The sequence below is a fragment of the Sebastes fasciatus genome, chromosome 7 (assembly GCF_043250625.1).
Source record: "Sebastes fasciatus isolate fSebFas1 chromosome 7, fSebFas1.pri, whole genome shotgun sequence".
Taxonomy (NCBI): domain Eukaryota; kingdom Metazoa; phylum Chordata; class Actinopteri; order Perciformes; family Sebastidae; genus Sebastes; species Sebastes fasciatus.
In genome coordinates this window covers 12,317,292-12,330,116 of record NC_133801.1, presented here as the reverse complement: position 1 = coordinate 12,330,116, position 12,825 = coordinate 12,317,292, and the positions used below count along the sequence as shown (strand labels likewise).

The 12,825-nt window shown below is 39.7% G+C and overlaps 2 protein-coding genes across 5 annotated transcripts in view; one reads left to right on the top strand and one right to left on the bottom strand.

The window, feature by feature from the left end:
• The first annotated feature begins 3,982 nt into the window (after positions 1–3,982).
• On the top strand, positions 3,983–6,997 carry ssr3 (signal sequence receptor, gamma). The gene is made up of 5 exons (XM_074641666.1): positions 3,983–4,227; positions 4,702–4,828; positions 5,106–5,204; positions 5,827–5,958; positions 6,707–6,997. The coding sequence occupies exons 1-5, from the start codon at positions 3,984–3,986 to the stop codon at positions 6,771–6,773; spliced, it is 669 nt and encodes a 222-aa protein (XP_074497767.1). The 5' UTR covers position 3,983; the 3' UTR covers positions 6,774–6,997.
• A 3,957-nt stretch (positions 6,998–10,954) lies between these two features.
• The window catches only part of kcnab1a (potassium voltage-gated channel subfamily A regulatory beta subunit 1a), a 119,939-nt gene continuing 118,068 nt past the window's right edge, over positions 10,955–12,825 (bottom strand). For 3 of the 4 annotated variants that reach the window (XM_074641605.1, XM_074641609.1, XM_074641607.1), the window contains exon 14: positions 10,955–12,029. In XM_074641605.1, coding sequence (XP_074497706.1) covers positions 11,940–12,029 — 90 coding nt within the window. In that variant the 3' untranslated portion in view covers positions 10,955–11,939. The remainder of the gene's footprint in view (positions 12,030–12,825) is intronic. The other variant, XM_074641606.1, reaches the window with a different exon arrangement.

Genomic DNA, 12,825 nt, shown 5'->3' with positions numbered 1-12,825 from the left:
TCCTCTTTTAACCATCAGAAGTCAGAGGATGTTGTGTGACCACACGCCTGCTCAGTCATACTTCATACTACTTGTGAATTATTTTTGCAGTGGCAGGGGACTTCCATAATACCCAACACTGTGGAAAATTACTGAGTTCTGTAGCCACTTTTGTTTTAGATACCTTTTCAAATCCAATAAGCCTCGACTCATTTAACCTCTTCAACTCCTTGAGGGCACCGGCGCCCTCGGATGAATTTACTGTCTTTCAGAGGCTGTAGCGGGCTCAGTTTTAGAGCTAGCACTGGTAGAAACCATGTCATACTAGCTTGTTGGGAAGGAGGCTAAATAAAGCTTCAAAGTTAGGCTAAATTTTAGCGAGGAAAAGCTGTCATTGCCATTTTCAAAGGGGTCCCTTGACCTCTGACCTCAAGATATGTGAATGAAAATGGGTTCTATGGGTACCCACGAGTCTCCCCTTTACAGACGTGCCCATTTTATGATAATCACAAGCAGATTGGGGCAAAAAACATGTCTCACTTTTGTTATTTTCGTAAAAAGTGGTTAAATTGAACACCAATCTGTGTAACAAATGGTATCAACCTAAAAGCTGCTGCAACAACTTATGAGACATAATAGAGCATGAGAATGGCCATCATATACTTCCATCATAATGTTCTAAACCCTTATACACATTCTTAATTAATTAATGTTTTTAGTAGAACAACTTTACACATTTAAGTGCAGAGCAGAGCTGCATCTCAAATTAATCTTCAGGTTCCCAGCTTTCAGATGATGAAGAGGTTAAAGAAAATGTCACACTCACCTCATCAGATTCTCGTCTCTATGAGTCGTTTTTATGTGAGTTTGTGCCTGTAAATCAGAGATCATCAGTTATTTGAAGTTGCACAAACATAAACACTGATAAAAAGTACCGTGCTAAGAGATTCATGTTGATCTCATACTGCAGCCTTGGATAGCCGATGGCACAATAGTACTATCTTTACACACAAACATACACACATACAATGTTGTGGCATGCAGATGTAAGAGATGTGAGGCTCCTAGAGATTAGCTCTGGGCAACAGAGAGAAGATAACTCAAAAATAATTTGTCGCTATGATAGGTGATCTGTCATAAATGCTCCTTAGGGTACGATCGGAGTGAGCTAAAAGATGCGAGCGCTGCCAGGCACGGATCCCTGGAGAAATCAACTGTGTGCCAGTGTGTGAGTGTTTTCCACTTGTTCCCTGTCGGCTGTGGCTGGTCAAGTGTGTGTGTTTGCCCCTGTGGTTATGTCTGTGGTACCACCAAAGCCAAAGTAATCTGGCACAAACATACGCACTAACACATGAGGGAGAGAGAGAGAGAGAGAGAGAGCAAGAGAGAGAGAAAGAGAGAGAGAGAGAGAGAGATCACCAGCCTTGCCTGGCATCGTGTTGGCAGGCCTTTTGGCATCACCCCCTCCCTCCCTCTCCTCCTCTTCCTGCACCCCTGAAGTGCACGGTTAATCCCTAAACTCTATCCCCATTTAAAGACAGGGACATCACGCAAACCTGCCTGTCTGCATTGCAGTCTAACACACACACACACACACACACAAACCCATGCACTCAGTCACACGCACATACCGCTGCAAACACACGGAGAAAGAAAGAGAACAGCTCAGCGGGCAGTTAAGCACTGCAGAGGCAGCAGCAGCAGGCCGAAATATCCGTCTGGTTTTTCCACGGTCCTAAAACGTCTCCAGCGGCGGGCATGTGACGGGCTTGGAGGACGAGATAAGGAAGAGAGGGGGACTTTTGCAGATGCTCCACTAATGGGTTATGCATCTGTAGCTGCATGGTCACACTCTCATGCACACCACGGCATGTGGTGTGGCATGTTTGTCAGATGAGGATGTGTACGTGTATGGAGGAGGAACTTTAAATAGCATCTTGAATATGTGTGTGAGCACTTGAAAGCAGGAGCAGGCCGAGGTATGTGGGCCTGTAGCGTCGACAGAAGTCTCACTTTTTGTTTATGAAAGGAGTTATTCTTCGCTTATCCCTAAAGCCTCTCCAGTCAGTCCAAACTTTTGCTCATATTCTCAAGAAGTAGCTCAAATCTCTCCCTCCTGAATGACATCCACCTTTCTACACTTTGTAACGGCTCTTTAAAACTCCTTAAACACTCAATAAAGACTTTTTCTCTGGCACTATAAGCGCTATGAAGCCGTGACCTTACTCTGTGATTCAAGACCTGCAGATCTACTGTTGCACTCATTGCCAGTCCCTCAGCTGGATAGGCTATCTGACATGTACAGACATGTAGATATTGACCTCTAGTGGGCAAAATGTGAATCCTGCAAGTACTTGAACTCTGCTGCAGTAGCTCTAGTACAGGGGACTGCAACCTGCGGCTCCGGAGCCACATGCGGCTCTTTAGCCCCTCTCCAGTGGCTCCTTGTGGATTTTTTTAAAAAAATTAGTTGAAATGAATAACTGTTTTTTTGTTTACATTTCCAGTATTAGGGCCAAATTGAGGAAAAAAATAAACCTGAGATTTCGAGAATAAAGTCATAATATTATAAACTAGTACGTTTACGTGTTATTTTTTTTTTCTCGTAAAGTTATGACTTTATTCTCGTTATAATATGACTTTATTCTCGTAACATTACAACTTTTTTCTTGTAATATTTTGACTTTATTCTGGAAATCTCAGATGTTTTTTCCTCAATGTGGCCCTAATACTCCATCGTACATTTGCACTTTGGCCCTCACTGCATTAGACTTATATACTATACTTCCTTCCTGCAGCTATCAGACTCCACAACCAGCACTGCTCCCAGTAGACCACTTACACTTACACACCAAAAAACTGACAATAACCTGATATTTTCAGGTGGAATTTCATTCATTCATTCTTTCATTCTCACTGTGCAATATCATTTTCCACTTGTGCAATTTTGTTAATAGTCTGTTTATTTTCAATCATGTATATACTGCCCCTATTTTTATATTTCCTTCTATTTAAATGGTTCATATTTTGTTACACTTTGTTTAGCTCTTTTTCACTGTGTTAGCTGATGCATCTTGTTTTTTGCACTATCCCCTTTGCTGCTTTACACTGCACATTTCCCCACTGTTGTTCTAACAAAGGAATATCTTATCAAGATTCAAGATTCAAGAGTTTTATTTGCCATTTGCACCTAAGTACATTGGAATTCTGAGCAGTTTACACCGAGTCAAATTTAAGAAAGGAAAAAAAAAGGTAGAAAAGGCACAAGGTAATTACAGTACAAAATAAGTATCACATTCAACTCAACACAATAAATAAATAAATTATTAAAATATAAAGCACCCTCAGTGTAGTCAATAAATAAACTAAATTACCCTCTGCATAGTAACGATACCCCCAGAATACAAATATACAGTATATATTATATATGCTCCATGACCATGTTAAAAGAACATCTAACTCTCAAAAATATAAAAAAAAAAAGAAATAATTAATATATTTCAGACAGTGGAAGGCAGCATGTTGCACAGCATTACAGTCCATTCAGTTCAGGTGTACTGTGTGTCAATAATGGTATGGAGGTGAGGTGAAGTGTGGGGTATGTGTGTCCCTCTTTAACGTCCTTTGCCACCAGTCTTATTGTAGCTGGGAAGAAGCTTTTGTGAAAGCGTGCTCTGTGAGTGGAGATGCTCTCTGGCCTGTGGTGCCTCAGGTTGTGTCCTGATTCCCTCCACCTGAACAGAGAGTGAGCTGTCTTATATATTTAGACTATAAACTATGTTACCTTCATCACAATGCTCAAATGTTTTGCGGCTCCAGACAGATTTTTGGTTGTTTTTTTGTTGCCTAAAAGGACTCTTTTGATAGTAAAGATTGCTTACCCTGCTTTAGTATGACTGGTAATAAAGGTGCAGTGTCTCTTAACTTCCTCTGGAGGGCAGCAGTGAAGGCTGAAGCACCAGAAACCACAGAAGAAGAAGACAGCCGGTGTGTATTCCGGGTTTATGCTGACGCGTCTCTCTTCTCCTCATCCACCGACGTGTCAGTCCTCTTCTCTTCTAGTGTCCAGAGCTGAAGACACATCAGACAGACAACACACCGGTCAACCAGCAGACATGGCTCCTAAAGGCAACAGCAAGCAGCAGTCAGAGGAAGACCTGCTCCTCCAGGACTTCAGCAGAAACCTCTCGGCCAAATCCACCGCGTTGTTTTACGGAAACGCGCTCATCGTCTCTGCCATCCCGATCTGTGAGTTACACTGGAGAGGCTAGCAATGCTAACTAGCTCATGCTAACACTCCATCAGTAGAGACTGGCGCGGCTAGCAATGCTAACTAGCTGAGGCTAACTAGCTGCTGCTAACACTGGAGAAGTTTAGAGGGAAACTGCTTTAATGATGTTATTAAGAGTACTTTGAATTAACTTTAATACACTTTCACAGACAGAAAAGCATAACAACATAGTGTTATCAATGATAGAATGACTGTGATATGATAAAGGTAGTTAACTGTGATATGAGTGTTTAAATGCAGGTTAGTTACTATAGTAATAAACTATATAGTTAGTTAGTAGTGTTTGTAATTTTATGATTTACAAAGCAAAAAAAGGTACCCAATCTTCAGTTATAATTTACTGGAGAACACCTGAGTTATAACATGTATTTAACCAACTGCATATTGATCATTAAGCCAGTATTGATTATTGACTCTATGTATCTTTCCAGGGCTGTTTTGGAGGATCTGGCACATGGACCTTGTCCAGTCTGCAGTCTTGTACGCTGTGATGACTCTGGTCAGCACCTACCTGGTGGCCTTCGCCTACAAGAACGTCAAGTTTGTTCTCAAACACAAGTAAGAAGGATGAACACACTCATTACTCTGTCTGCATTTGTCCCATCTGAAGTTTCTCTTTGCTGTACGTGCACTTATAATGCTGTCACACTGACACTGTATTGACATAGAATAGGGGGAAACTTTGAATCAAAGTAGTAATCTGGTATGCAATAACATTGTCATTACATTTGATAAACAAAATACCATATAAATCAAATTAGGGGGAACTGCTGTGTGCCAAGCTTGACAAAAATCTTTCACTAAATATTTGTGACTTTCTCTCTTCACCCTCCAGAGTTGCCCAGAAACGTGAGGATGCCGTTTCCAAGGAGGTAACCAGGAAGTTGTCTGAGGCGGACAACCGCAAGATGTCCCGCAAGGAGAAAGACGAGAGGTGAAACATGCATCATATTGTAAAGCCGTATTTTAATACAGTGTGTTGAGCTGCTGGAGGTTTGCACTCGAGGTTTCACATTTAGCTTTGACAAATTAAGTGTTTTTTCAGTGTAGTATGTCAAAGCATAAATGTGGTGCTGACGTCTGTGTTTTAAGAAAGCAGTCGCCCAGCCGTGCATTTATTAATCTTGTGAAAAAAGAACCCTTTAATAACATATGGCAGTTACACCTCTTCTTAACACACAGCGAGTGAACGAACTCTGGCAAATGGAGCATGAAAAATTGTCCAGATGTACTGCGAGACAGAGTGATGTTGTTTTATGTAAGTTAGATAAAGTGAAAATAGTTTGGAAGTGTGCAAAACCTCGCATAAATAGAGCCATGGTGAGTTTTTTCAAACAAGTGACACGTCGCTCAGCCTGTTTGTTGACGCACGCAGCAGGTTAGGACATCAAATATCTGATGTTCGCTTGTTTGCATCACGTCCAGTTAGGAAGAGGTGTTACAGAATAAAAGCCTGTTGATTCAGTGTAAGCGAAGGCTTCTCTGCAGTGCCCCTAAGACGCATACTGTGCTCTAGTTCTGTATTTTTACATGATACATTTTTTTTTTGTTTCTAGGATCCTGTGGAAGAAGAACGAGGTCGCCGACTACGAGGCCACCACCTTCTCCATCTTCTACAACAACACCCTCTTCCTGGTGCTCGTCATCGTCGCCTCCTTCTTCTTGCTCAGGAACTTCAACCCCACCGTGTATCCTTTTTAATCACATGTCATCAGCTCTAATAACATTTGGGATTGGTAGCTTTACACATACTCTGTTATCAAATAATAATAATAACTTTATTTATAGAGCACTTTTTGTACAAGAGATGTAGCTCAAAGTGCTTTACAAAAGAAAAGAAAAACATATTCAAACAAGGGCAATACAATTACAGGAGAGCAGATGCTAAAATATATTAGGGAAATTAAAAACACCATTAAGAATAAGAAAAACAAGAATTAGTAAAAAGAAATTAAAATACAAAAAATAAATTGAATGACATTTAATTTCAGCTGGAGCATAGTTTTAAAAAAAAGCGTATAATTGTGTGTATTTAAAAACTCAGCAGTCCACGCAGAGCTTTAAAAACAAGTAAAAGAACCTTCAATTTATGCAAAAAAATTCTGGGAGTCAATGGAGTGTAGCTAAACCCGGGGTAATATGCTCTTTCTTCTTTGTATTGGTTAAAAGTTTAGCAGCACTGTTATTCATAAGTAGACATTTTTTTCAATTGTCTGTTTCGGAAGACCAACAAAAAGAGCATCGCAGTGGTCTAATCTATTAGAAATAAAAGCATGTGCAAATGCATCTTATATGGCATCTGTCTGAAGATGGCGTGAGTGCAGTCCAGTTTTTTTTGTCAGGTGAAAGCAGATGCTGCACATTTCCACACAAATTCCTTCAAAGAGTTGTCATTTAACGCTCTGACGTTTTTTGCCTTAACCTACTTTTTTCCAGCAACTACATTCTGTCCATAAGTGCCTCCTCAGGACTCATCGCTCTGCTGTCCACAGGCTCCAAGTAAAGGAGGAAGAAAAGCTGGAGGGATGGAGGGGTGGGATTGGGTGGAGAAAGTGGGTCAAAGATGGGTATACACTATATTGTTTTTCACTTAAGTTAGGAATGGGGTTTAAGGGATCGAAATATCACATTTCAACTTCATGAAATTCATGATCAAATGTCTGGAGGGTGTTTCTCCAGGTCCGTCTTCTGTTTTTTGTAACAAATAAAGCAACCAGGTATACTTGTTCTCTGTGTTGATCTGTCTGCTTCAAAGCCCTTTGACAATAAGATATTGTGAAAGTTTAATTACCTTTTTAAATTATATTGTTGGAGACAAAAACAGAGACACTGATGTTTCCATTGGCGATACATTTATTCAGAATCACACTTTCATATAGACTATTTACAGAGAAACCACTGATCAGGAGAGAAATGGTACACTGATGGTTTGCATGTCACTTTAACATGAAGAAATAAACAAACTCAATGTCGAGTCTTTTCCATCCACAAATTTACATGCTGTAGAAAAACAACACTGATCTGAAGAATAGATTACTTGACATTTTTATCAGAATTGATTCACACCAGAACAGGAAACCTTGGGTTAAAATATTATGTGTCGCATTGAAGGACTTTTCATATATCCGTTAGAGTTGAGAATTTAACCACAGCTTCATTGTTTCTAGCTTTGCTCCATTTTGACCTTCAGACCTGTTTAACATTGTGAACATGTCAAGGTTATAATAGTCTTTAATTTTCAATTAGTTTTTATCTTATTTTAGTTTTGACTTTTTAATTTCAGTTTGGTTTTAGTTAGTTTTCAGAACTGTTAGACCAGCTATAATGTCTCACAAGTTTGTAGCTACATATACAGTCAAAACACATTGTTGGAGATAGGAATGGCGAAAATCTTTAATTGTTTAACTACTTTAGTGAAGTAATTTAGGCATAAAACCATCTCCTGGAAGGTCACGTACATTCAGTTTCTGTGTTTCAATGTCACGAAAAATGACGGAAGTTCATGCTGTCTCCTTTTTTTCCGGTAGTGACACATTAGTGTTAAAAGAATAAAACAAAATTAAAATTTTTATTTCACTTTAGTTTTTCTTTAAAGGATATAGTTTTTATTTAGTTTCAGTTAACTAAAAATATTTTTCACTACTTATTTTAGTTTACTATAATAACCCTGTAACATGTTGAAGAACAATTCCCTATTCTCTCAGACATCACTGACAGATTTAAACCAGTTTCCCTACGTTATCACTGTATCAGTGCATTACATTTCATTGGTACCATTCATTGGTATTTTATTGTATTGCTTGTTTCCCTCTGTTGAGCTGGTTTCTGAGGACAAACTGATGCTTTATGAAGCAAATGGCTGGTTTAAGGAAAAGACACTTTTACATCTCTGTGACTGAACTGTTCCTGTGAGATTATTTTGGGGAAAACAGCCTAATTAATGGCCAAGATGGAACAAAGCCACTGTCATGCACCGTAACAAGCTGTAGGGTACGATTAAGTAGACATTGTTTACTTCATTTTAAGTCCCAATAGTTACCTCTACACTAACTGTGCTGCTGTGAGGGTCTTACCTTTGTCCAAATGAGGCAATAGTTAATATATACTGTAGAATAAGCGATCTAATAATATAAGAATCTGCATACATATTGTTCTATTCTCACTTTGTTTGTAGGACAGCATCCAAACACCATTTAACAACTCGTAATGAAAGACATCCCTGATTTTTGTGTTTTCCTGTAGCGGGACTCAAGTCAAGGCACTCTGTCGGGTGGAGACGTCTCCAAGGACGCCGGCAGGCCGCCGTCCAACGCGGTCACTGACTCACACTGAGAGGCAGCTTGTTGACTTGCAACCAAACTAAAAGTACACATTAGTAGTAATAGTAGTACACAAACACATTTTGCCATCAGGAGTTAAAGACAATTTAATATTTTAGTATATAGAGCACTTATTGATAAGTAGAGTTAGAGCTGGGCGATAATTCAATATAATTTATGGTCTTTAAATGGAATCATATCGTGATACACAATGGCGATGGCGTCACAAACTTTCTCATTTTACAGCTAAACAGTGCACTACATGATTCTGAAAACATTTGAGGTGAGAAGTAGGCATTAACGTAACATAGTATGGATTCATATTTGCTCAGCGCTGCCTAGTTTGACCGTTTGGTCGGAGTTTGCGAGTGATTGACAGCCGGCTCTCATAGACGGCAGCTGGACAGCAGAATCCAGATCAGCTCTTACTGCTTGTTTTCTTCCGGTATGTGAAATCTTGCAGATGCCGTTAGGAGCACCGGAGGACACAGAGGCACATGATTGTTTTCAGGTTACCTGTCTCATGTACTACTGTCACGATATAGTGACCGTTTTATAAAGTAACTTTTTTAAATCTTATTTGCTCCAATCTCGCCTACTTCAGCTTTAATGCGATTAACAAACGGTGTATAGATGGAAATATATATATATTTCTTTCCTCTATAATTTCACTTGAAACAGTTATTAATTAAATGAGAAAATACTTTTTAGTGAAGTATTTACTTCACATAAAAGTATGCAAATATAGGCTTTACCATGTGGTTATTTCATATAGACTTTATTTATTGACATACCAGAGAACATGATATATCATGATATATGTCGTTATTGAGATATGAAATGACGTATATGATAGAAGATTCTGGCCATATCGCCCAGCCCTAAGTAGAGTCAAATGGCTTTAAGTAATATGTCTTCTAAGGCAAAAAATTGATTTTCTGGATGGTTTTTTTGTCAGTAAATTGCTGTTGTTTTGCATTACAATGATGACTAAGAGGAGGTCAGGTCACACTTCTTTGTATGTAACACCAAGTAAAAGCAAATAGTCAGGAGGAAGTCTGTTCATTATCCAAGGCCAGACTTCTTAAAATAACCAAACACGGCTCATCGATGCTTTCCCATTTCTGGCAAAAGTCTACATCAGCAAAAAAAACGTTTTCTTTGATTCCAATCCGGAGGGTGTTTGTGTTACAAGTCAACAAATGTACACCGAGGACAAGACAGCGACTCAACTGGAACCTGGCCAACATTTCTGCTGATCTCTGCGATGGCTTGTTTTTCCAGATGAAAAAGAACAACATGAACTGTGAGAGCTGAGCCACCTGGTCAGAGATAATGAGTCAAGGTCAACGCTTAACAGAAGCTCATTAGTTACAGAAGCTCCTGCTTTAAATAATGCCGCTATTAATACAGATTTTATAATCTGACGTCATGATGCAAAAAAACAAAGAAAATTGATGAATGCTTCTATGAAATATTGTTCAGGAGCCAAGAAATGAATTGTGTGACAGTTTAAAGTCAGGATGGGATGAAGAGCGACTCAAACACTGCAGTGATTCTGCAACAAAATAACTCTATTTACATCTTATTTATATTTATATATTAGCCATACAGTACTGGGAAGTCCTCATGTGCATGAGAAGCTTCTTCATGGTTTTGCTTATGTTACAAGGTATGCATTAACATTTTATGTACATCCCCATAAACTCTCCAAACAATATCTCAAACTGTCAAAATAAATTTATATCTATTATCTACTCTAGAATAAATAGTGTAATCTTTGCCACATCCCTTTCCTATATGCCTCTTTGTGCCATTAACAAGCAATTTCTGCAGTTATAACCAGCCAGGAAGTCAGTCATCCTTTTATGATATTGATTTAAAGGCCTTTTTCTGCATTGAGGCAATCAGCGATGTAGGTTCAGTTCACAAGCAGAGAAGGGAGTCAAACGTCTCCATAATGAATGCAAACTGAGAGAAAAGTCGTCCACTTCTTCTTGCAAAACGTTATTTCTCTCTTCTATAATCTACTGAAGCAGAGCAGCAGTTCCTGAAAGAGACCACACGGGGGGGACATGCTTCACTCTCTCTTCCACCGATGCTCCACAATCCTTTGCTTCACATGACGGTAGGCGAGCTTGCGGTATTTTTCAAACTCTCAAACTTTCTGTTGTTTCATTATGTGCTTTGTAGAAAAGTAAAGAGAGGCACACTATAGCAGGAGAAACATGCACCTGTTGGTTAATATACTCCAGATTTGCAGCCTAAAATATCTACTGTGCTATACTAAATATAGGAGTACATTTGGTAGGTAGTTTAAAACTGATTCAAGATAACAGGGGACTGGTTTGTTGAGGCCTCACTGTCATGTTTAAACCTCACATTTCACAAGAAAAAGACATTTTATCCCACGACTTCAGCGCGCACCTCTGACACAAGAGGTGAGAGTATTGAGCTCGTATGGTAATTCAGTTTGCTGTTCTGCATAGCAATTGAATGAAAGCACTGACTAACTGACCGGGGGTGTTCATGCAACAAAAGCGTCTCCGTGTCTACTTTCCTAGTAAGCCACCTCTAATGTACAAGTCTAAGGTGCTGGTATATTGATGCATTCAGCTTGTGGTACGATTCTCATGAATAAAACATGTGCTCAGTATGAATTTTGTGCTCAAATTAAATTACTTGTGGGTGGAAGTCTGGGCATTAGAGAGGAAGGCTTGAGACCTGAGGGTCTGAGTCATCGGCCGGAAAAGCGAGTAAGTAACAGAACCGTCTCACTCAACAATTACTATCAAGGTGCCCTGGAGCAAGGCACTTTTACTTGAAATACTCCCTCAGTGCTTTTCATTCTGTACTGCTCAAATCTATGAATGGGTAAAATGGTGTGCATGTGTGTAAGCTGTCCTTGCATACCTTGTCATCTGATATAAATTAATTTAATTTCTTAATGAGGCCCCTGGATGGAGTTGAACCGAGATGTAGTGCTCTAGATGGGCATGGACACTAAGCTCTGCATAGTTATATTAGAATGGACCGGTGTTGGAAGGGTTAAACCTTGGTTATGACTCACTCGGATGGACTAAGTTGCGTTTGAGGCTGCAAAAAGCTGAGTGTTGTTAAGCGTCTCCTGGCTGAGCTGGACTGGACTGGACCTGAGATGAACCTGGTAGAGCTGATCGGAACAGGACGATGCTGGGCTTATAGCGAGGCTCTCTGCTCCAGGCTGAAGTGGAGCTGGAGCTGAGAGAACCATGGACTTAAACATTGAACGGTGGGTCCATGGTAGCAGTATGGTTAGGTAGGAAGGTGAGTAGGAAGGCTGACCTCTCTGTAAGTCCCACCAGCCTGGTCTAAGAGCGGTAGTCCTTCTTACTGTACGGCCTGTTGCCCAGGATGTGGTCGATTTCAGACACCATGTGAGACGTCATCTTGGGAAGGACCTGGGCAACAGAGAGAGAGAAGTGAATTGAATATTTCCAGCCGGAAGAAAGTGAGAAATACAGGGAGGCAAAAGGGGGAAAAGTAAAGAAACCTGGGTGTGTAAAGACAGGGTTCCTACTAGGGCTGTCAAAGTTAATGTGATAATAACGCATTACTAATAATGCTCAATACTAATTTCTTTAACACATTAACGCAACTTGCGATTTTTAGGTTGTAGCAGGCTCAGTTTTAAAGCTAGAGTGAAGATACTGGCATCATATGAAACCTAAGAAACCTACAAAAACCTAAGGAATCCATTGGTACCATGTCATAGTAGCTTATCGCGAAGGAGGCTAAATAACGCTCAAAACTTACGCTAAATTTTGGCGAGGAAAATCTGTCATGGCCATTTTCAAAGGGATCCCTTGACCTTTGACCTCAAGATATGTGAATGAAAATGGGTTTTATGGGTACCCACGAGCCTCCCCTTTACAGACATGCCCACTTTATGATAATCACATGCAGTTTTGGGGCAAGTCATAGTCATGTCATCACACTGACACACTGGCATATTTACCCACTCCCATGATGATAAGAGTATTAAATACTTGACAAATCTCCCTTTAAGGTACATTGTGAACAGATACCAAATGTTAGATTAATTTGTAATTAATTGCAATTAACTATGGACAATCATGCGATTAATCACGATTAAATATTTTAATCGATTGGCAGCCGTAGTTCCTACACATTTTCCATTTCAAAATTCCATTCTTTTCCAGACTTCTTGGTATATTTTTCAGGCCATATTGACTC